Source organism: Nelumbo lutea, chromosome 3, assembly GCF_056320005.1.
Source record: "Nelumbo lutea isolate HS-2025 chromosome 3, American lotus-T2T, whole genome shotgun sequence".
In the NCBI taxonomy this organism is placed as follows: Eukaryota; Viridiplantae; Streptophyta; class Magnoliopsida; order Proteales; family Nelumbonaceae; genus Nelumbo; species Nelumbo lutea.
In genome coordinates this window covers 94929698-94954337 of record NC_142686.1, presented here as the reverse complement: position 1 = coordinate 94954337, position 24640 = coordinate 94929698, and the positions used below count along the sequence as shown (strand labels likewise).

General features: G+C 38.5%; 2 protein-coding genes across 4 annotated transcripts in view; both read left to right on the top strand.

Annotated features, from left to right (window-relative positions):
• Positions 1-21709, top strand: part of LOC148866985 (uncharacterized) — a 39901-nt gene extending 18192 nt beyond the window's left edge. The window contains exons 2-10 of one of the 3 annotated variants that reach the window (XM_088980887.1): positions 1009-1052; positions 1415-1532; positions 1640-1763; positions 4620-5272; positions 17026-17308; positions 17408-17684; positions 20017-20181; positions 20510-20992; positions 21083-21709. In XM_088980887.1, the coding sequence (XP_088837013.1) occupies positions 1009-1052; positions 1415-1532; positions 1640-1763; positions 4620-5272; positions 17026-17308; positions 17408-17684; positions 20017-20181; positions 20510-20992; positions 21083-21370 (2435 nt within the window). In that variant the 3' untranslated portion in view covers positions 21371-21709. The remainder of the gene's footprint in view (positions 1-1008; positions 1053-1414; positions 1533-1639; positions 1764-4619; positions 5273-17025; positions 17309-17407; positions 17685-20016; positions 20182-20509; positions 20993-21082) is intronic. The other 2 variants (XM_088980889.1, XM_088980888.1) reach the window with 2 other exon arrangements.
• Positions 21710-22358: 649 nt separating this feature from the next.
• On the top strand, positions 22359-23174 carry LOC148866984 (Putative AT-hook DNA-binding family protein). Its single transcript, XM_088980601.1, has one exon. The coding sequence runs from the start codon at positions 22359-22361 to the stop codon at positions 23172-23174; it is 816 nt and encodes a 271-aa protein (XP_088836727.1).
• The last annotated feature ends 1466 nt before the right edge of the window (positions 23175-24640 follow it).

Below are 24640 nucleotides of genomic sequence, written 5' to 3'. Positions count from 1 at the left end.
TCGAACCAGTCTTCTCTGTTGACCTGAACTTTTAATTCTCATGTAATTGATGCACAAATTACATAAATACCCCTGTCCAGTGATTCTTAACAGGAGTCCTACAAAACCATATTCAAAAGACAAAATGCCCCTTATTGGCACACATTTCAACACTTTCACAATGAATACGTTTTTTTACTGTTAATGATATAGTATTAGTATAAATAGGCGATACTTTTACTGGAATACCAAATGGTGGTTCTCCTTCCAAAGGCTCCAACTGGGTGCAAAATGTACCATTGTTGACAATATTCTGCATTTGGCACTAAGGTTCTACAGTTTGCAACTACTAACTCCATCCAGGAACCTGTAGAAAGCACATCACATAGGTGAAGAAACTTGCCCAACAACCTCCATGAAATTCTGCAATGGTTAATTACATGGTTTGCATTCTTTTGTTTCAGTTGAAAAAAATACATATCTTAATTAGCTTTCTACAGTTTAATCAAATGCACCAATCTGAGGATTTTAGTCAATACTGAACTTTGAAGGAAAAGATTGACATAGAGAAAGATGCTCTTATGGTCCTATAAAGGTGAAGAAAGATTGAGCAGAGAAATCTTCATTGTTCTTCCGTTTTGGATCTCTTTACCTTTAATCCTATTACCTGCTCATCTACTGTTTTCCTAGTTCAATTATTCATTAACCATTAAAAGTGCATTACAGTCACTCAATGTAACAATTGCAATGACTGGATGCTGGTTAAGGACAAATTAATTTTCTGTATTCATAAAAACAAATTAATTTTCTGTATAAGAGTTTATGGTTCTAGATTCAGATTGTTTTAACAGTATCCGTTTACTTATTTGTTCTGTGCATCTACATTCCCCTCCATATATTTTTGCCACTTTAAACTAGTATTTCGCACCAACAGAAATGATTTCCCAATTTGCGGTATATGCATGAAGATTTTCAGCACTATTAATGCTTCCGAAGTTTATCCTGATTTGATGTTTGTCCATTGTTTAGATCCTTTTCTTGAGGTGAAGAGCAGGCGAGAAAAGAAAAAAGAGGTGCGCCCTTGTTGAAAATGTCTGGGTCATTTGTATGATATAATACCTGAAGTTTAGACGATTACGTATCTTAACTGTTGCTGCTCACTACTTTCTCTTTAGAATGTGATTGCTTGTTTTTAAAATCTTTTGCTATGTTACAAATCTGACTTCTTATTATCATCATCATTGGCATTTTCCTACTGAAAATTACTCAATGGTTTTAGAAACTGAAGATATAATCAAGCATGTTCTCTTTTTTTTTTTTTGAGTTGTGCTATTTTTCTTATTGAGACATGAGCAGAGACTTTCAGTTACTGTAAACTCAATGAAAGTTAGGTGGCTTTCAAAAAGTACTTATTTATTTTTCCTTCTCTATTCAGAGCAAGGAGCCAACTGAATCCAGATCTCGAGGTCTTGGTAGTACTTCAAATCGTGGAGGTAAGGGAGGTACTGACCGTAATGTTGGACGTGGTGGCCCAACTCAGTTCAGCTCTGCTGGTATGTGCATGTAAAATCATGGGACAGGCATCCAGTAGTGAAATTAATGAACACTCTTGGTAATAGATATTCTTACTTACCAGTCCTTGGCTTAATCCTTCTGTCAGAGCCTGGAAGTTTGCGCGTTAAACCTGCATACAAGAAAGAAAATGAGGCTAATGCTTTTCCAAGTTCGTCTTCTGCCTCTGGTATGGCCGGAAATTCTACTAGTAGGCGGCCTACATCTCTCAGGTTTGCCGATCAAAGCTTCTAGTAATATGGCTTCCATGTGGTGTTGAAAAATCTTATTAGATAGAATGCCATTTTGGTGTTGAAAAATCTTATGCATTAGGAACTATTTGATTAATTGTCATGAAGTGATGGTATCTTTGGCCTTGTTATCTAACAAACATTAGGGTACTTATGCTACTTTTTTTTTGGTGACGTGTCATCTAATATATATTATACTAGAAGAGACCAATGCGATGCATGGTCTGGTGTTAAAAAAATGCCCATGTTTTATAGGGGAATGATTAGATTCAGTTTCCTAATAAAACGGAAACTGAATTGGTTGTGGATGAACTTAAATAGCCCCAGGCTTGAATTTTTTTTTAAATTCAAAAACCATATAATTCTAAGGGGGGTTGGGAAGCAATATGAGGAGGAGGGAGAATAAGCTGATCTGGACACCTATGTTTTAAGTATATAGAATAGATGATCCACCGTTTCCCTATGGGCTTGATAAAGGGAGCAGTCCAAGTTTGCTAGATTAACTTCTTTTCTGACCAGCAGATCCTTGGTTAAGCATGTTTCCCAGGCCACCACCCAAGCAAAAAATTTCACCTTTGAGGGAGCAGCATTTCCAGATTTCTTTAAAAGGAAATGTGCAAACCTGCTCATTCACCAAACTATAATAAAACGAACTGACTGAGAACTCCCCCTGATTTGCTCCACCTCCACTGCCTTTAGTCTTCAATCTTGATCAAGTGCCTTTACTTGATGACTACTCAAAAGAGATAGCAGTTATGCAACTGAATGAACCTCCCAATCAAACTGATTCCTTCCAAAATCCAGATTCCAAGCACCCAAAGAATCATCTGCCTGATAGCATTCAGCCACTCTAATCTCTTTGTTCCCAGCCTAGACAAACAAATCAGGGAGTTTGTCTTTCAATGCCAACTCATGACACCATGGTTCAAGCCAAAATCTTAATGTAGCTCCATTACCTAAGAGAAGCTTTGTCCCTTTTGAGAAGACAGGAAATGCTTTACAAATTCCCCTCCACACACCACAGCCAAAGGACAAGCAGTAATCCCTTGCATCCCAGCCATTACTCAAGCCATATTTCTCTGCTATCACGTCCCTCCACAACTCATTAGGATTTGAGCTAAATCTCCAGAGCCATCTTCCTAGAAGAACCAATTAAACCTTTTTAACCCCCAGGTGTTTCTTATTAGCCTGAAGTTCAAATTTTGAACCGTTGTTTCTGCAAAAGAGCTCCTTCTAAACATCTCTTACCAGTATTCAAAATTTTCTTTGCCTCTTCCTTTGATGAGAAACGGAAGAGCCACTGCGAATTGTTCCACCTTCTTACCTCTATCCCTACTGATGTATTCCATACCCTGTTTACCCAGCTTTGAACCCGTGAAGGCTCAAGATCCTGTCTATCAAACCAGCCAACCAGACAAGCTTGAAGAAAATCACTTCTTTTCCCCTTCCCCTTTCTCTTCAACTTCCAGAAAGAAATGATTGAGATTAGCCTTCATAGTACAGCTTCCTCCATTCGGCCATTCCTTCCAAACTGCCTTTCCGGCTTCCTCCCAATCCCTTGACTGCCTTCCTGTCTTCTTCCTAGCCACCGTTATTCTGAATGGTTCTACGATTTCCTATGATCCTGACCCCCTCCCCCCAGAACTGTTTCTCTGGCAGTCTCTTCCTCCTGTCTTGCCAACACGATCTCTCATCTTCTCCTTACAAACTTGCTGGCTGGTCACCGTCTGGTCATTTCTCAACCCTTCAGTCATCTCTAAACCAATGGTAAGGTTTTGTTTTTATGTATATAGAGTAGATTGGGAAGAGATCACCAGCGCAAAGGCACAAGGACCAACATCCCCTGGATCAACAGCTAATCAAAAGGAAAAAAAAACATCAATTAGAACAACTTTTTAACCTAACTACAAAGCAAGAAATGGACCTTCTATTGCGATCCTGGGAAAGCTAAGAAATGGACAACCACTGGCAGAAACTCCAAATCACCAATACCCACACCACACTATCACAGAAAAAGAATTGTCTAACAATTGATGCTTTTCTCCTCTTTAAGGAAAGGTAACACCTCGTGCCTCCTCTTAGGGTGCTTCATGCTTGTACTCTTTCTATCTCTATTTAATAAAATACCATTCATTCATCAAAAAAAAAAAAAAACAATTCCTGCTTTTCTCCTCCCTTTCTTGCTGTCTCAATTGATGACTGCATTGGTCCAAAATCTGCCTTCCACAGCCAGAGTTGTGTTTGACCCACACTACCAAATCAGGAAGTAGGGCTTACAATTTTTGATTCCCAGTTCTTGCACAACAAAGGGTAGGCTTTACAATACCGGGTAGTTGGAGATGTATTGGTGTCAGCTAATGTTGCTTTAAAATACCAAAACTCTTGCACAAAAAAGTGTGTGGTGGCCAATTTTTGATTTGATTGCAAAGCAAGAAAGATGTTCTTCAGAAGCAAGTAATTTTCTTTGGACTTGGCACCTCAGCAGCTACTTGTCACCTGCTTAGAGTTTACTTCGTGAGCAAGAATGATAAAGATTTCAAATCAAACCATGAACGCATATGTTTGCACATTTATGTTTTTATTAACCGCTCAGTTACTTCAATACTTGGAAGTGCTAGGATATGGTACTTGTTGACTTGTAACTGTTACCTATCTTGCAGTGGCATGCATTATAGGATTTGATTTAGTATTTTCTTTCTGAATAGAACAAAATGGCAGAACGGGATTCATGTAGTTGGGACAAGGGTTAGATGATGATTTAGTATTGTTTGATGCTGTAGTTGGTCGAATATCAGTTTGCTCAGTACTTACATGCCTTCTTGATATCTGTTGCAACAGTTTAGTCAGTGCTGAAAGCAAGATACAGTCAACAAACACATGCGACGGTATTTCTTCAGCTCTGCAACCTTCTCCAGGACATCAGCCTGCCTGGTTAGGGGTCCCAGGCCAAGTTTCAATGGCTGACATTGTGAGGATGGGTAGACCGCAGAACAAAGTTTCAACCAGTACCCCAGTTGTGTCAAAAGAGGTTTCTTATGCGCAACATAATGCAGTTTTACCAAACATATCTCACCATACCATGAAACATCCACCAATTTCTGGTCCTTTGTCATCAGAATTTAATGATTTGCATTCATCTCAAGAGCTAGGTGCTGCTACAAGCCAGCAGGCTTCTGACAATGAATGGCTCTTGGTTGACAAGCCATCATCTCCTAGTGGATCCTTTGTTTTAGAACCAACTGCTGACTCCGGGCCATCTGCTGATCAGTCTGACCTGCATGATGATAGAGCTAGTCTACATCTGAGTGCAAAACCAGACGAAGCCCAAATATCAGGACGAGATGTTACTGTTGAAAATCTTAGCACTGAAGGTATTGAATCTACTTCTGCATCTATTATGCATTTGCGGGAGGACAACTCTGGTGGTGCATCCTATTTCCAGAGCATGGATTCCTATCAGCCTCATAGTCATGCTTTTGAACATCAGGAAGGTAATATATAGTAAATTGGCCATTGGAAAAATGTTCATCGTTCAAAATTAAATTGTCTCCCTGCAATTTGTTATTGTTGTTTGTTGGTTATTTGCTAACACAACCTTTAGGTGTAGGGGAGAAATGATAAGAGTCATTGAGAACATTAGAGGGTCAATTTGAGACTGACAATTACTTTTTAAACTTAATGGATGCAAAATCTCAGTTAGAGTGTTATAGATAGACAGTTTTTTATACTGTGAGATCTTCCCTGCAACTCCATAATATTTTTCACCTGCATTATAATACAAATGGGCAAAGAAAGGATATAGAGCAGTAAAGAGTGTTGATGGTTATTTTATCATGTAATTGATATTTGGCTGGCCTGAAGGCATCTTTTAGACTTCTGTCACTAGGACTTAATATTTTTTTTTTGAGCACAAGTTTCTATCATTATTCACCTAGAATAAATTTTTTTTGTATGCGCATGTTCTTATCCAATTCATTGCAAGCTATGATCTCTGAATACAGAATGCCACATATCAACAAGGAGTCAGACATTGCAAGTACCCAAATTCTAGAAATGTGGGCATGTCTATAGATATGCATATTTGTAGACATATATGTAAGCGGCCTTGTATATATGTAATGCTTGCGCACTTAATAATTTACCAAATGTAAGAAAAGAACAAATGCAGTGGGTCACAACAAAAACCGTCTTTGACAATGACATGCCTTTATGTACAATTTAGAAATTAGAAATATAAATTAAAGTGGAAATGTCAGCATGTGTCAGATTTTATGCTCAACACATCTTGGCATGAGTGTCATGCCAGCTGGTGCCCGTCCCAAAAAATCTTGGAAGTGTTCCACAAATCATGGTTTCTGAGTAAGTTCCTCAGGTTAGGAGTTAATCTGCAGCTTGACCATGGTTTAAGTATTTTTGACGTGGCACTGATTTACAAACATTATTTATGCTTTCTCATAGGATTCTTGATTTAATGATGGAAATAAAAGCTGAAAATAATAGCTATTTATAGAAGTTTCACATCTACCATTCATTTAAACTAATTATACCAGCAGTGTAGATATAACAATTAAATGGCCACTGAAAATGTTTCTCTTTGCAAGGAACATGATGAAATATAATGGAGTATATTAACATGCACAGTGTGGGGCAGTGATTTGAATGCTTTTATCTGGAGGATTGCTAGAGTAGAGTGAGGTTCTATAAAAAGAACATCAATCCTGTTCAAAAACTGATAATTATATCTTTTTTGCCATGTCACAAGATCTGTTTTGTTCTAGAGTCTTGATTTGTTTTTCAGTTGCAAGGATAAACATTACTGATAATTATTTTTGTACCTGGTTGTTTGAATTATCTTCTGGTGGGTTTTGGATCATGTTTATTCATTTGTTTAATGGATTTGATAAAATGTGCTTGGAGAGATATTGGAAACTATGGACAATGGGTTGTATCTGATTGTGTCACTATTCTCAGTTTTAGCCATTTAGCCAATGGAAAAGTAAATGATTTTTTCCTTTCCAAAAGAGGAATTAAACAAGGTGAGCCCTTATCCTCCTTTCTTTCCACTCTCAAAGCATATTTGCTTAGTTGCCTCATTTCTAGGGCCAACAATTATGGATTGTTTAGGTCTTCAGGAGTTGTGGAAGATATGCAGGTGAAGGGATGAGAGATCCATCTTATGGATGGCCGAACCCTGTAGGTAGGTTGGGTGAAATTTCAAAAATTCCTCTCTCTCTCTCTCCCATGTGGGAATCACATTCCCTATTTTAGAAAATTGCATTTTCAAGGATTAATCGTGAACTTAAACCAGACCAGATCTGAAACCAAAAGGTAGGAGAGGGATATACCTGATACGAAGTAGTAGTAACCCCCAATGAAGGTGTTCACGCTCAAGGAGAATACCAAAAACTGCTTCCACTGAAGATGACACATTGTAGGGTGGAGCAGAATCAGCAGGATGGTTCTTCAGCAAGAACTCGATGGAGGGCATGTGATTGCTTCTACAGGTGGAGATCGAACTGGTAATGGCGGCAATAGCAAGAGAAGGCAAGAGCAAAAGATGGCGTCAGTCCAACTGTATGCTGTTTTCTCTCTTGAATTAGTAAAACTGAAGGATGATCTGGAGGTTCGCACTGCTCCTCTATTTATAGCCTTAAAGGGATTAACTCCTAATCCCATTAGGAGTTTCCTAATCCAAATCTTGTATTTGGATCTGGTCTCTCTTTAAGAGATATGGATAATCCCTTATCTTATCTGTAGATAAAGATCAGCCCTGCTAATCTAATTAGGAGTTTCCCGATCCAAATCTTTATTTGGATCTGGACTCTCTGAGTGGATATGGACAATCCCTTATCATATCTGTTGATCTAAATCCCATAACCGCCCCTCTTTAATTAATCTAATTAAGCCAATTCAAATTGGGCTTTAGGCCCATTAAGTCCATGTGCTCACTTATCCTCCAAACTGCTGCCCAATTGGATATTCTTGTATGGCGTGGGACACAAACATTGATTTACACATCAGCCACATGGGTTCAACCCAGCCTCTGTTACAAGGCCTGGTCGAATTCACTGTAGGAGACAGTGAACACCTGAGCCCATCACCATGGGCTCTTAATGGGCCCAACATTTACACTAAATGGTCATTGGGTTAAGCCACCTTATAAAAACCCAAGGACTGTGGGTAGATGCAAGATTAGTTCATCAGGTATTACCCTCAATGGTCTTACATTTAACCTTTTAGCCCTTAATGATTAAACACTGCCCGACAAGAGAGGATCTCTTCCTCGGCTGCAAGGTATAATGCTGCACTCTCTACACACATGGATCCCGAGGATTAAAACCTTTTGCAAACATTTTGAAACCATAATATATATATGTATATCTCTATATAAATATATTTTGCAAAAACAAATTTCAACAGTTGAAATCGACTGCCGACAGTTTTGGTTTCCATCAGAGAGAATGCGTCCTCGATCATTCACTTTGTCCGACAAAGGGGCTGATCCTACCACTATGATCACCTACTTAGATGAATTCTCGGACTGTCCCAACATACCCAAGTTTTGACCCTCTAAGGATCTCACTGATGGCATATCAAAGATAGGTCAGTCCGACACCTAGTGCAGTATCATAATCGAGTATAGGGGTCAGGTGTAACATTCCAGTTTTGCCCATCTATCTTCTAGGTTCAGGGCAATATTGGAATTCTGGTCCGGTTCAAGGTTTCAAGAAAAAACCCACACTGCATGTACCTCTGGTTTCACCTTAGCAGCTGAGACAAGCCAACCCCAGCCAACTTTGTGGCACATCAATGTCAGTCTTGGCAGGATAAATCTCCCCAGATCTATCCAACGACTGTGAAGATTCTAAACTAACACGAGTTTCATGTGTCCAGTTTAAGGGTATTACACAGAAATACACCATAATAACATGAATCAAATATGTACTTTATTCATTTACATTAAATGTCATAATGTACATCATTCTGATTGGAGCTAAGGTCATACACTGTCTGAAAGTAGGAACAAATTGATAGTATCCCATTTACAATTTCTGATTTTGTTTTGTAGGGATAGAAGAGATCAAGGAGTAGGAAACCCTCAATCTCCTAATTGGGTGTTTTGAAAGGATTTCTAACTAGAAAACAACTTTGGATAAGCTGCATTTGATGGTATTCTCATGGAGGATACATCAAAATCACCATCCTAACTATTTGCAGCCTTATCCCCACTATATGGTATTGGCTACGCGAATCCTATTTTTCCATTTTGTTCTGTTTAGTGTCGTATCCATTGTTAAATTATGAGCTCTTAAATCATTTCTTACCACTCCCATGTCCTTTTTGGTCCAGCCCTAGCCTTTCTAGTCCCTTCATCATGTAATAGATTGCTTCTTATGGTTGCTGTAGGTGGTCTTTCTATGCATATGATTTCATGACCTAACCATCTTAGTGTACTTTCTCTTGTTTTAATACTTATTGGAGATATTTCTAAGTTGCTTCAAATGACTTCATTTCTGATCCTATTCTTTCTAGTTTTTCAATTCATCCATCTCAGCATATCTATTATGCCAAAACTCTTTTTTTGGACATGCTGTATTTTGACTGTCCAACACTCTGCTTCCATACAGCATTGCTGGACTTACAATTGTTTTACATAAATTTCCTTTTAATCTAAGTGGTATTTTCCTATCATATAAGACTCAGGATGCACCCCTCCATTGCCCATCCCACTTTAATTCTATGGTTGTCTTCCTCTTTAGTTTTTCCCTTGTTTTGAATTATCGAATGTAGGTACCGGAAAATGTTGTATTGAGTTATCTCTTGGTTTCTTATCCTAAGTGAGCCCTGATTTGCACTCCTATTATTATTATTATTATTATTATTATTATTATTAAAGTTTATTAAGTTTACATGGCATATATTCAGTTTTAGTCCTTATTTTAAAACCTCTGGTTTCTAAGGTATTTGTATTTGCACGTAAACCTAATTTTGCATTCCTTCATTAGGTTCATCAATTGAGATAATGCTATTAGCAAACAACTAGCAACTTAGGAAATGAATTATCTCTCTCTAAGGGGTAGAAAATGAATTATCTCTCTACTGTGGTTATCTCCTTGTATACTACCTGTTTGTCTTTAGGATCCCTTCCTTAGTAACCAAAGGTTGCAGAGGATTATGAACGATTTCTTATGGGAACCAGTGGATTCCAAGAAGATATACCTCATCGATTGGGAGTTGGATTATATGAGCAAAGAAGGAGGTTTGGGATTGGATGGATTGGTGTAAAGCAGTGTTGCATAGACATGGACACAGGAGTTGGAATCAGACACGTTCAAGAGTTTGATTTGACAAGATGAGAAAATGTGGACTCATAGACACGTCTACAAAAAGTTATGCTATTAAAATAGTTCTTATTTTTGAATTCCAATGTTATATACCTGGAAAAAATGTTGTCTTTTGTTACTGAATAACATTTGTTATGAAATATGGCATTCATCTTGTACATAAGCTGTTATTGTATGTTGAACAAGCTATGCAATAGAAAGCAAAAGTCGGACTTTGATGAATGTCCAACATGGAGATGTTTATTTATTTGAGTTTATGCAACACTGGAACAAAAATTCAGCTAGGGATGTCAATTGGTCAGGTTCGCATGCAGGGCTACAAGTGTATCAAATAGAATTTGGATTGGTGTATATCCAATTTGAATTGATGACAGATCTTTTAGAATGAGATTTGAATTCAAGTAGTTAATAATATTCTCGGATATCCAATTCGAATCTGATTTGAATATGTGAATAGAATGTTTTCTGGTTTTGAACTACTGAACCAAAATGGTCATCTGATCTTGTACCATCATTGAAAAATGAAGAAATAAAAAGATGGAAATGGAGTCTGAACCAAGGTTCAAAATATCAATACAATATGCCCCATATTGGGCATATTTTATCGTATCTTTTGCTGGTCAATATGCTAGATAAAGAGGCAAAGGAGGTCTTGAGTTTTTAGTTGATAATAAATGATGTGATGGGTCCCCCTATCAACATATCAGGAAAAATTTGAAAGTATATACTTTTGGTTCATTGAAACTCTTGATATGCAAAATTGTGCATATTGAGAGTATCGATACTTTGAACCATGGCCTGAACACTGTGACCCAGATTTCAGATATGTGGCTTGAGAAGAATTGGAAAACCTGATCTCAGATCTATGGTTTGAGAAACAAGAAAGCCCTATTCTCATGATATTCCAACCACCTCAAATCGTTACCTTCCTTTTTTCTTTATCAATAACAGCACTTTTATTAAAAGAGATATGCAAGATACAACCAGAAAGGAGGGGTAAAATGTCTTAACCTTCCTTTTCAAACCCAAACAAACATATTACAGAATAGCCCAAAACAAATGAGATCTTCCCACCCCCTATTTAGCCAAGGAGTCAGCCGATTGCCTAAATGGTCACCTTCCTTCACTTGGTGACAATGATCTAGATGGTTGTTCTGGAAACGTGGTAGATGATGGAACTTGATAGTGGTGTCATGGTGGATGATGGAAGATGGACCACAAAATTGAACTGAAGCTTTGTTGGAGAGAGAGTTTAGGTGGTCTGTTGGCTGCCTAAATGGTGGGTCTGTAGAGTTTTGGTTTTGGCAGAGTTTGGAACTTCGTAGGAGATCCAGACTTCCATTAATAACTTGAAGGCATTTAAGTCATAGAGTGATAACAGATGTGACTCAAACCAATAAAAATAGTAGAATATTTTAGAATAAAGCAAAAGAAATTAGGGAAGAAGAAGACAAGAAGAAGAAGAAGGAAGATTGGAGAAGGAGTTCGATAATCTCCTCTTTCTCCCACTAATTCTTTTTAATAAACTTGCTTAAGTTACATAATTTACAAGGTTACCCTTAAGTAGGCGTCCACATCAGCACTATACTTGGAAAACATAAACAAGAAATAAAGGCCCAATAAGAAAACATAACAAGAAAGAATCAATTAGAAAGACGCGAATGGGCTAGGGCCCATTTGGCCCAGTCTCTCTACACTCCCCCTCAAACTGAGCATAGATATCCATTATGCCCAGCTTGCTTATATAATGAGCCAACTTTCCTTTAGGAACACCTTTTATCAAAACATCAGCCAATTGTTCTTTAGAAGCAACAAATAGTAGACATGCTTCTCCTGAAGCAACTCTCTCTCGTATAAAATGCCTATCAACTTCAATGTGCTTAGTTCTGTCATGTTGAACAGGATTATGTGCAGTGTTGATAGCAACCTGGTTGTCACAATATAATATCATTGGCTTCTCACAGTCTATGCCCAATTCATCTAAAAGTGATCTCAACCACAAAAGTCCAAAAACTCCATGTGCCATTTCCCTGTACTTCGCTTCAGCTGAAGATCTTGCCACTACAGATTGCTTCGTACTCCATGATTCCTTGCTACCATAGCACAGTAACCTGAAGTAGACCTCCTATCATCAATACATCCGGCCCAGTCAGCATCAATCTTCCAGCTCATGTGTTCATGCTTAGCAAACAAGATACCTTTCCTTGGAGTCCCTTTTAGATAGAGCAAAACTCTTAGCAGCTATTAAATGTGTATCTCTAGGAGAATGCATAAATTGGCTGATTACACCAACTGCATAGGAAATATCTGGCCGAGTCATGCAAAGGTATAATAACTTCCCGACCAGTCTCAGGAATACTCCCTTATCAGGCAACTATTCACCTTCAGTCACTAACAACTTATGATTTAGGTCAATAGGAGTGGAAGCATGTCGAGCCCTCAATTTTCCAGTCTCTGCAAGGAGATCAAGAACATACTCCCGTTGAGAAATGAAGATACCATCCCTAGATCGGGCAACTTCAATTCCCAAGAAATATCTGAGTCCTCCCAAGTCTTTAATTTTAAACTCAGTGTTAAGAAAACTCTTGAGATGAACAACTTCTTGAGTATCATTACCTGTAATCACAATATCATCAACATAGACAATCAGGAGGGTCACTAAGGAATCTCTCCTCTTAACAAACAAAGTATGATCCGACTGAGTCAGTGTGTACCCAAAAGCAACAAGAGCAGCCTGAAATCTATCAAACCAGGCTCTAAGAGATTGCTTAAGGCCATAAAGAGATTTCTTTAGTTTACAGACCTTTCCTTGCATCTCCTTCCCATACAACCTTGGAGGTAAAGACATATAGACCTCTTCATTTAGGTCCCCATTCAAAAAAAAAAAAAACATTCTTTACATCAAACTGATGAAGAGGCCAATCAAAAGCAGTAGCTAAAGATAGCAAAACTTGAATTGAAGTCATCTTGGCTACTGGGGCAAAAGTTTCTAAGTAGTCAATACCATACATCTGAGTATATCCTTTAGCAACCAAATGAACCTTATATCTCTCAACAGTACCATCAAAATGATACTTAATAGTGAACACCCATTTATAGCCAATTGGTTCCTTTTTTTTAGGCAAATCCACAATTTCCCAGGTATTGTTCTTATGCAAAGCATCTAGTTCAGTCATCATAGCATCTCTTCATTCTGGTTTGGACAAGGCATTTGGGACAGATCTGGGAGTTACATGTGTGGAGGAAATAAAGGCAAGGAAGGAATAGTAGGAAGGGGAAAGAAGGTTGTAGGACATATCTTTGGAAATGCAATGAATTGTACATTTCCGTTTGCCTTTGCGAAGGGCAATAAGGAGATCAAGGTCAGGGAAGGTATCCGAAGTGGTAGAAGAGGGCTGACCTGTTACCTCAATAGTGATGGGAGGAGCAAGGGGCACATCTGAAGGCGTGGAAACAACTTGCATGTCTTTGAGTCTGTCTCTGGTACCACCTTTGGATAATAGGATGGGAAGGAAAAGTAGGGGGATGAGTAGGAGGGGGAGCAGGGGTAGATGACTCGACTGGAGGAGACTCGATAGAAGATTCAATGGGAATTGGAAGAGGAACAGAGGGTGACAATGCAAACAGCTCGTCTTAATGCTCCCCCTCAAGAGAAGTACCAAAGAAAGGAACAAGCTCTACTTCACCTCACTTCCAGATTGCTCCATCAATCAAATGAAAATAAAAAAACAATGTTTTTAACTTTTATAGACCTAACTAAGGTTAGTCAAGCACTCAAAAGTCCCAAAAACTAGGGTTTCACCGTACCTGGCCACTGGGGTTAAAGAGAGAAGAGGTAGACGCTCAAACTAGAGCTATCCAAACCACTTCCAACTGCAGCCACCCACTTTTGGAGATAAAAAGGAACCCTCCAAGCCTTGAGTGCCACACCCAAACAGTCTTCAACCTATAATTGGAAATTCTCTAGTCGGCTAGGGTTTTGGGAAAAATATCTGCATTCCCACTTTCTTTGCAATCTTCGGCCAGATTCTGACTATCCAAACCCTCTACCAACTAGGAAAACAAGATCTCTGAATAATCATCTATTTATCTCTCCATACACCTTTCGATTAGAAGAAAGAGTGTATGGGAAAAAAGAAAAAAAGGGGAAAATGGAAGGGAAACCTGCTCTGATACCGATAAATAATCATCTATTTATCTCTCCATACACCTTTCGATTAGAAAAAAGAGTGTATGGGAAAAAAGAAAAAAAGGGGAAAAATGGAAGGGAAACCTGCTCTGATACCGATATGTGATTCAAACCAATAAAATTAGTAGAATATTTTAGAATAAAGCAAAAGAAATTAGGGAAGAAGAAGAAGACAGCAAGAAGAAGGAAGATTGGAGAAGAAAGGAGAAAGAAAGGAGGAGTTCAATAATCTCCTCTTTCTCCCACTAATCCTTTTTAATAAACTTGCTTAAGTTACATAATTTACAAGATTGCCCTTAAGTAGGCGTCTACATCAGCACTATACTTAGAAAACATAAACAAGAGCTAAAGGCCCATAAAGAAAAGGCCTAATAAGAAAACATAGCAAGAAAGAACCGATTAGAAAGACATGAAGGGGCCCTACCCCATTTGGCCTAATCTCTCTACAATCACTAAGAAAACAGCTTTAAATGTCTATTGCAGATGATAAAAGCGCAACAGGAAGGCTTTTTTCACCCTTCTGGCAAGTGAGTCATAAGTGCATGTTGAGCTGCTAGTGAAGAACAAAGCAAATAGTTCAGGGAGGCTGATTGTCATCCTGAGTTTATTTAGTGCCTGGTTCAGATAGCTGGTAGCACTGTTGCATGAACAACATGTCCATGTTGGGCACTCATTGGAGTCTGACACGCCACATATTCTTGAAGGCACTTCTAAATAACACTCCCTTTTATCTCCTAGCTTGTTTGACATAAATGAACAGCTAATGTACAAGTGCAATATCATGTTTTGTATCAAATGTTACTTGCTAGCAATGATAAAAAATGTTACTTAGTTACAAAGGCAACATTCCAAACCCCTTTTTTGCAGATATATTATGTCAGCATTGAAAAAAAATGGAACCATCTTAATAGTATATACTTTTTCATATATGTATCTAAGAACCCATGCTCTCGAGTCTTGTGGAATCAGACTCTTGGATAAATGTCAGATTGACTCTCGTGTTTATGTCCATGCGACATGGCTGGTAGCATAAGTCACTTTTTCTTCTTCCTTTGCAGGGGAACAGGACTATCTTTAATAGAAGCAGATAACAGAGGAAAGTCAGGTTGGTGAGACAGGAAATGTTTTAGAGGGAGCTATTGAGTTATAGGTGCCTGATGATTCTGATGTGGAGCCCAGCTTGACAAAGTCCATCATGCGGTAGATATATCTTTTCCCTTGGAAGTTGTGGTTGAGCAAGAGGCTTGAGTGGTGAAATCTCTCGGGATTTTTTTTTTCTAGGAGGTGAGGCTCTCTCAGAGAGCATGTTTGTTAAGTTGGAAGAGGAAAAGAAAGGGAAGGATGACGTTAGTGTAGCCATGTAGGTGCAATTAGTGAGGCCAGGAGAGGGGTCGAGCCTGGAAAGCAAGTTGGAAAACCTGAATGGGTTGGTTTAGGGGTCAGTGGGAAAACGGTAGAAAGAAAAGTGTCGATACTTTAATTAAAAGGGTTGTTCCTTGGATTGGTTTAGTTTGGAGGAGGTGAAGGTGTTAGGACAGGAATGGGTGTAAGGGGAAGGAATTGAGTGATGTAGGGACCAGGGGTATATCTCAAGTCTTTGGAGATGGAGATTGGATAGGGTTGAGTTTTGTGGCTGTTCACTCTTTTGTTTTCACGGTGTAAGAGACATGCTATACTCTATAAACTGGAGAGGGCTCTTTGTGCATATGAGTGAGGCTTCTTTTTGCTTCATCCCTTTTCCCTCTCTGTGCTCTTGTATGTTGGGCCTAGCTGTATAGGGGTTTATAAATTTATTTTGTGGAGCTTTGAGTGGTTTTTTCTCCTTTCTATTCTAGGTAGGTGGTTTCTTGTTACCTTTTTATATTCTCCTTTTGCTTCAATGAATTTTATTTGCCATAAAAAACAGTTTTTTGGTGTCATAGAATATGTTTAACTACAACTCCTTCTGCCCTATCCTATTGCCACCATCTGTTCAAAAGAATGAAGATGCATAGCACTAGTTGAAAAGGGCAGAGCCCTGACCCACTTTCTTTCCCCTTATCTATTCTTCCCTTCCCTTTTCTTTTCTTTTCTTTTCTTTTCTTTTCTCTTTTTTTTTTGTTCTTCTCTTTCTTTCTTTTTCTTTCCCTTCCCTTTCTTTGCCTTTCCTTTTTTTTTTCTTTTGTCTTTTTATATGAGGTGTGCATGAGGCATATGCCTGTACATGATGTGTATGCCTCAGAGGTGTCAACGCCTCTTGCCTACGCCTTGGGGGCACTTGCCTGGAGGCACACCTCCAGGTGTACGCCTTCTACACCTTTTAAAACACTGGTTGGGTTGGGACCATCAGATGAACATATCTTGTAATCTTGAAAGCTGCTATACTTATTGAATTTTTGCATGTCCAACACAAATATATATATTTCTCTCTTTCTCTCTCTCTCTCTCTCTTTATATATATATAAGCCAGTGTGATATAACATTTATTATGAATTTCTGTATACCACTGCTCAGACTTGGCTATTTGGTTACTTGAAGAAATTTTCTTTAGGTTGTAACTTGTAAAACTGTTATTGCTTCTGGTTGTATGGAACTATGGATTATGATAAATCTATGTTATTAATGGAAACTCTTTTTCCTACCATTTAGTTTCCTCAATGCTAGTCTGTTTCTTTGCTGAAGTTTGTGTCAACATCCTCTTGAATGTTTCCTAATTACTCCATATTTTCAGTTGAAGATGTCAGTGTAGCAGTATCATCAGCTGCGGCAAGCTTGCAGCAACTGCATTTGCAAGAGGAGCTAGGGGTACCCTCTTCCCAGGATAACCCTGCTGTAGTAATTCCAAATCACCTGCAAGTCCCAACTGCAGACTGTTCGCACTTGAGTTTTGGTAGCTTTGGATCTGGTATAAGTGCAACGTTGTCTGCATCATTTGCATCTAGACCCTTAAAAGGTAACTTGGAGGAGGCCTCTGTATCAGTAGATGCTTCATCAGTTAGCCACTCGGATGCTAGGTATTCTTCCTGTTCTTTACATCCACAAGTCAATTATTCACTTTTCCGTTTTTTCTTACACGTGGATTATTTAATGTTTTAAAAACATGTTCCTGTCAGAAATTCTGAATACTACGGAGATGAGCATATTAGATCCTCGAATGAGAATATAGTTCCAAGAGCCAGCACTGGAACTGAGGTATTCGATCCAGAATCTTCTTTACAACCAGAGGTTACGAAACAGGATACTTCTGAATCTACACATAGACACCACTACGATTTTCCATCTTCTGTACCTGGTTACACATTTGAAAACACGACACAGCCTAATGCTGGGTTTGCTTATGCACAAACAAACTCTCAGATGCAGAATCTTGCTCCTTTTTCAAGTGTTCTGGTAATTATATCGCATTTCTTTAATTGTTGATAAAAAAATTGCATTACTTCAACAAACATTTGAAATATTTTCTGAGCTAGCATTTGCAACAGGACTTTGGAAAATGCGTCTTTCTTGATAACGATTTGTTTTTACTTACACATCATGTTGGTTAGAAAAGCAGTATAATGTCTAGGAGTAAACTTCCAGGACTGAATATTTGAAGCAATAAACTAGAGAAGCCAAAATTAACTTTTTTTTTTGACTGTCATAAAAATTTTAATTATTATGAAAGATATAGATGTGGGAAGGCTTAGGTATCCCTGTTCTTGGCAAAGTTTGGATGTTCCAAATTACCACCCGTCTATGTTTTACATGATAAACCGTTCCAAAAATTGTTATGAACCGCAGTACTAAGACTCTTAAGATTTGGTCTCATTCTTTGAAAGGCTGATAGTACCTTCTGGCCATGTGAATATCTCCTGCATGGAATGTGAAGGGATTGAATAAGAAGGGGAAGGTGATTTGGGCTGCAGTTCCTCATGCCATTATATGGTCTATATTTCTGGAGATGTGATTCAGACCTCTAAATCTGAGATTAGTTTCTGAGTGCAGCAACAAAAAAAAGAAAAAATGGAGAAAACAACAGGAGGAAGAAGAAAGTTGAGAAGAAGAGGAAGAAGAAGAGGAAGAAGAAGAGAGTTCGATATTTATACTCTCTCTCCTCTCACTAATCTTTTATTAATCAGACTTAATCAACGTTAATTACAAGTCTGCCCTTAAGTGGGCACCCAGCTCATCAATAACTTAAAAGAAAATAAAAGGAAGGTAACAGGCCCATAAAGAAAGGCTCGTTAACACAAGCAATAAAAAGAACACTACTCAACAAGAGAACAAGCACTAGAGTTTAATCGCCAAGCACTAGGGTTTAATCGACTAGGTGACAAGGCGCCCTTGGAGGCTTGGCTCGCCTAATCGTCAAGCAGTATTCTATAGCATGTTATAAGAAACTTAATTTTTTAGGTTATAATTATAAAATAGACATAGTATTCTTCTTCTTTTCCTATGACAGAAATAGGGGTTCAGCCCCTATATTTTTTGAATTTTCTTTTCTTTCATCTTTTTCTTCTCATGAATATGTTGGAATATGTTGATTTTCTTTACTTTAACATGAAGTTTATAACTTTCTTATGAAAAATAATGGATATTTATCAAGGAATTATGATTATGGAACCTAGCGAACTACCCTAGGATACATGTTTTTACTTAAAACTGTCCATCGCCTAGGATAGTTTTCAAGGCGCCAAGGTGAGGCTAGGCGACAGGGGGGCGCTTTGTCACCTACCCACCTAAGCGATGGACTTTTTTTATGTTGAAAACGTAGATCCTAGGCTAGTTCCCTAGGTACCATAACCATATTTCCTTAATAATTATTCATAGTTTTCATAAGAAAAGTATAAAGTTCATATTAAAGTAAAGAAAATCAACATATTCATGAGAAGAAAAATAAGAAGAAAAATAAAATTCAAAAAATATATGGGATGAACCCTTATTTTTTTATAGGAAAAGAAGAAAAGAAAAAGTAATGGAAGAAGAAGAAGAAGAAGACTATATGGAAGAATAAAATGTGTTGACTAGATAAAATTTTAACTTCTTCCTTATTGGTTCAGGTTCTGAAGTCTTTGAGGGTTTAATACAGCATTTAGCAATGTTTGTGTTGATTAAACCCTAGAAAATAAGAAAACAATGAAAAAGAAATTAGTATATAAACACACAAAATGATTATTTTAGTTTAATAATGTCTATTTTATAATTATAATCTCAAAAAAGAGTGAACAAAAAAGTATTGTAAACAGGGCAAGCTGTAAATTTCTAATATTTATCCATTACTATCAGTATATTTATCTTGCTTTACAAAGAGAAAAAAGGGAAGAAATTGGGCATCTAATATTCACCAACTTAAACTAAACTTTATTTGTAAGGGAGAGCACCACAAATTTTATATACATACAGGTGAAGTGACAGATTTTATTCTGGTTAGCTTGAGGTGATGAATCACTACCTGATCAATGCATTAGCAATTAAGATGTCCATTTTGTTGCTTGGATATATATATATATATATATATATATATATATATATATATATATATTTTTTTTTTTTTTTGAGGGGGGTGGGGGTGAGTTGGGATCAGCTTCGTGATGACTTTACCAAGTAGATTGCATTTAAAATTACCAAAATATTTGAACTTTTCTTTTCACTAGAAGAGGTACTTATTATTCTTTATTCTACCGTAGAGGTTAAAATAATTGTACTTTTGATGGCGACTTTCTGCGTTTTCATGTTATTGCAGCAAGCATATACAAGTTCTTTACCAAGTAATTTGTTGGCATCAAATGTTCAACCAGCAAGAGAGTCTGATAATTCCTACTCACCCTTCCCTTCAACACAATCAATGCCCACAAAACCCAGCAATGAAGTATCTTCTTTTAGTGGTCCAACCTTGTCTATGCCAGAGGTATGCCACCCTCAATAGTAATGCCTTTTGATTATTCAAGATCCAGTTGACTTGGTTCAAGCATTTGGTTTCCTGTTTCTAAGAATATTTAGAAAGTCAAAATTAAGTCACAACTCAAAATATTTGTGATTTATGTTACTCAAAATTAAGCCATTGGATCATTTAATCTTTTTTGCTGAACCTTGGAAATGACAACATGGAGTTTCATATTACTTTTAATGATAAAATGTAATTGGTCTCTGAAAAATATTTGTGATTTATGTTACTGAAAAAATTGTGCTATTATGTTCAGCCAATAATCTTACTGTATTTTTCTTCAAATGTGTAGGCAGTGAAGCCAGGCATATTTTCTACTCAGCCAACTGCACAAACCCTGCCTGGTACTAGCATTGCCACAGTACCCACTCTTCCTCAACACCTAACAGTGCACCCTTATTCACAACCAGCTCTTCCTTTGGGGCATTTTGCAAACATAATTGGCTACCCTTTCCTGCCTCAGAGCTATACGTATATGCCCTCTGCTTACCAGCAAGCATACGCAGGTAACAATGCGTACCAACAATCTCCGGCTGCAGTACACAATACTGGTGTAAAGTACACCCTCCCACAATATAAGAATAGTGTTTCTGCAAGCAGTTTACCTCATTCTACTGCTGTTGCTTCTGGTTATGGAGGCTTTGGGAATTCAACCAACATTCCTGGAAGTTTCCCACTGAATCCTTCTAGCACACCTGCAAGCACAACAATTGGTTATGATGACGTTATAAGTTCTCAGTACAAGGATGGCAATCATTTTATCCCTCTTCAACAGGTATTAACTCGTTTTAATTTCTATCTTGTGGAGGTTGTTATTGGTGTCATATGATATGCCATATTATAGTTTGGGTTTCTATGTTGACAGAATGACAACTCTGCAATGTGGGTGCATGGGCCTGGTTCAAGAACTATGTCAGCTCTTCCAGCTAGCACATATTACAGTTTTCAGGGACAGAGCCAGCAGCATGGTGGATTTCGACAGGGTCAGCAACCTTCACAGCACTATGGAGCTTTAGGATATCCAAATTTCTATCAGTCTCAACAGAGGGTCTCACAGGAACATCCACAGCAAAACCCAAATGATGGAACACTTGCTGGTTCTCAGGGTGTACCAACTAAGCAATCACACCAGATCTGGCAACATAACTACTGATCATCTCTCAATGGTTTTTCAGGGTCTTGTAGCAAGTTGAATGTAGCCAGTCAAGATGTAGTTACGGTTAGATGAAATGTGTCTTTGAGTGTTTGGTTCTGATCAAACTGTACATACTTGAAAAAGCACTTGAATGGCTACTGCCCTGTGCCTTTGAAGTTGTATTGTATGTCTGTTATCGAGGTGTTTTTCTTGAGGTAGGAGCATGCTGCTAATCTGGGCTTAGTTTTTTTTTTTTTTCTTTGTTTTGATAGTGAGGGAAAGGCGAATGTTGGATAATACAGGTCCTCTGTAATAGTTCAGTAATGGATATTACCTAACCAGAGTTTTTGTCCCCCAGATTGTGTACTAACCATTCGAAATTCTTCTTTCAGAGGCTTTATTTTTTTATTTTTGCCACCTTTGTATTTTCCGAAGCTTTTGAACCGTTGTTATGTCCAATAGTGAAACTGTGTTATTGGCATCTAACAAATTTGCAATAAACAATGAATGCTCGTAGGTTATTTTTCCGCCAGAATTTGTGAGGAACATGAATTGTACGTTATTGAACATACTTGATACAGTCTTGTGTTCAATTGAGACCATCATTCATCAGTCATGTATTGCCTTTTTTATCACTAGCAAGTGCAGTGAATGCTGTCACGTGTCTCATTTTTGATGTTGCTCGGTAATTATCTTGGTTGGTGATTACTGATTACTCTGGTTCCTAGAGATGATTATTTTTAATGGGCAATTGGGTATCTGTTGGGAAAGGCGAAGTACATGAATACCTAATCTGTTGAAAGGTAGGCAGGGAGAAGAATACAATACTGCTGGTAATGGAAAGTTTTGTTTTACTTAACCATCTCCTAATCCCCAGGACTTCAATTTCTTTTGGGTTCCTTCCTAGTACAACGATGGGTACAAATGGCCTACTTGAGCTCTCATCCCGAACACATTTATTTTAGCAGACATTTTTGTGGTGTGGTGGTGCACAAGGAATGCATGAATGGCCGGCGCAGACCTAGCAACAGCGGTTTCTGTTGGATCCAAGGGAATAACTGATTTAACCCCAGAAGCAAATAAAGGCAATAACTGCAGGCCGTGCCTTGACGGACGAGGATTGCTAGTTGGACTTGGTCCCAAGGTGACAAAGCCAATGCCAGCAGTGGCCGTTGCAGCAGCAGAGGGTAAGTCCATCAAGCGGCCTCGTGGTCGGCCAGCTGGCTCCAAGAACAAGCCCAAACCTCCCATCATCATCACTCGAGACAGTGCCAACTCCCTTCGTGCTCATGCCATGGAAGTCAGCTCTGGTTGTGATGTTGGCGAGAGCATAGCCAACTTTGCCAGGAGGAAGCAACGTGGCATCTACATCCTCAGTGCAACTGGGTGTGTCATGAACGTCACACTGAGGCAGCCTGCCTCTTCTGGTTCCATTCTGACACTCCATGGACGTTTTGAAATCCTCTCCTTGCTTGGTTCCATCTTGCCTCCACCAGCCCCTCCAGGCGTCACAGGCCTGACAATCTATCTGGCTGGTGGTCAGGGCCAGGTCGTAGGTGGTAGTGTTGTGGGTGCTCTCATAGCCTCAGGACCGGTGGTAATAATGGCAGCGTCATTCATGAATGCAACATTTGATCGTCTCCCACTGGATGAAGATGAAGTAGCCACTGTGCATAATCAGCATCACCCACAGAACCATCTCCATCACCATCATATGGACCTGTCCAACTTGTACGGAATGCCTCCCAATTTGCTCACCAATGGTGGTCTAAGTCCAGAGATTTACTCTTGGGCACCAGGGCGCCAGATTCCTAAGACTTAGCTGAACTACAAATTCCCTTGATTCTGCATTTTCTCAAGTGTTGTGTTTTTAATTTCGTAGTGAATTTCTGGCTTCATCCTTAAAACATTATAGGCTTTTTACATTTCCAAGATTTAGGTCTTCTTGGATGTAAATGATGCAATCCCACATAAGTTGTATCAGTCCAATAAGAAACCACTTTATCTAATCAAATTCTCTCCATGAATCACTTTCATTTTCTCTTCTTCAACTACATATTCCTAGGTAATACAGAAGTTGAGCTCTATTTTGGCACAGCAGGGCACATCGGGCAAGGCAGCAGTCATAGAGCTGATGCTTGTTCATGGCCACCTATTTCCTGATTGTGTAGATTCCCATGCCATACAAAGGTGGTAACAAAAACATTTAAAATTGGATAAGAGTGTATCACAAATAGAAATTGTTTTTTTTGTCACTTCCAATGTTTAGTTGATTGAGTATAACAAATTGGGATCTCTTTGGCCCTGTTTGCTTTTTTGGAGAAAGTAAGTGCATTTATTCACATTCTTTTATTTCCTAGGTAAATAAGATTATAATGACTGTTTTAGCCATAAAAAATTATTATTAAAAAGGGCAGTTTTATCTCATTCAAGTATTGACAACTTTCCTTCCAGGCGGGAAAGTCACTTGCCCGCCTACGAGATGGGTTCCACTTATACAGGGAAAATAAATTTTCCATGAACCCTACATAAATCTGGAAAAGGATCAATGGTTATCTTGGTCAATGGGAACCAAAATCCCATTGACCAACATTTTCTCCTCTCAAAATCCAAAAAGATGAACACCCCCTTATATTTTTTGGCATCTGAATAGTCAGATTAGTGGGTCAGTAGCAAGGTTCAAAATATTGATACATCCGATATGCCGGTAGGGGCGTATCGGATGAATCGATACTGCTTTTTGTTGTTTTTTTTGCAACCGGTTCAGGGCTCCTCCACCCCCTGAACCGGTCAGATCCCCGATACACCCACTGTAAGGGCGTATAGGAGGGGCCCGGAACGATTCATATTGGCCGATACGAACTGATACATGTTGATACTTTGAACCTTGGTGAATATAGAAAACTGGATGGGGATAGAGGAGGGTATCCAGAACCTCTGCTGTTGCAAACAGTACCTCGTGCATTTTATTGTCTTAAGATGTACACTGAGCATTGTAATGAGCAATTTGAGAGGGAACAAGGTGCCACTCAGAACTCAGAAGAGCCCAGGATTTCAAAAGAACTCAAATTGCAATTGCTTGCTTGTTTAATTTCCTTGTGACGAGGAGGTTTCCTGTGACCGTAGTAGTTGCATGCGACCACGAATAAATAAAATGTCAGTTTTTTAAACCAAACACCATTCAAATACTGGCATATTCGCATCTCCTGCGACCACTGTTACAGGAAATATGACTTGTAATATCTTATTGTATACCTGGATAGGAATGATCCAAATAATTTTTAGGTT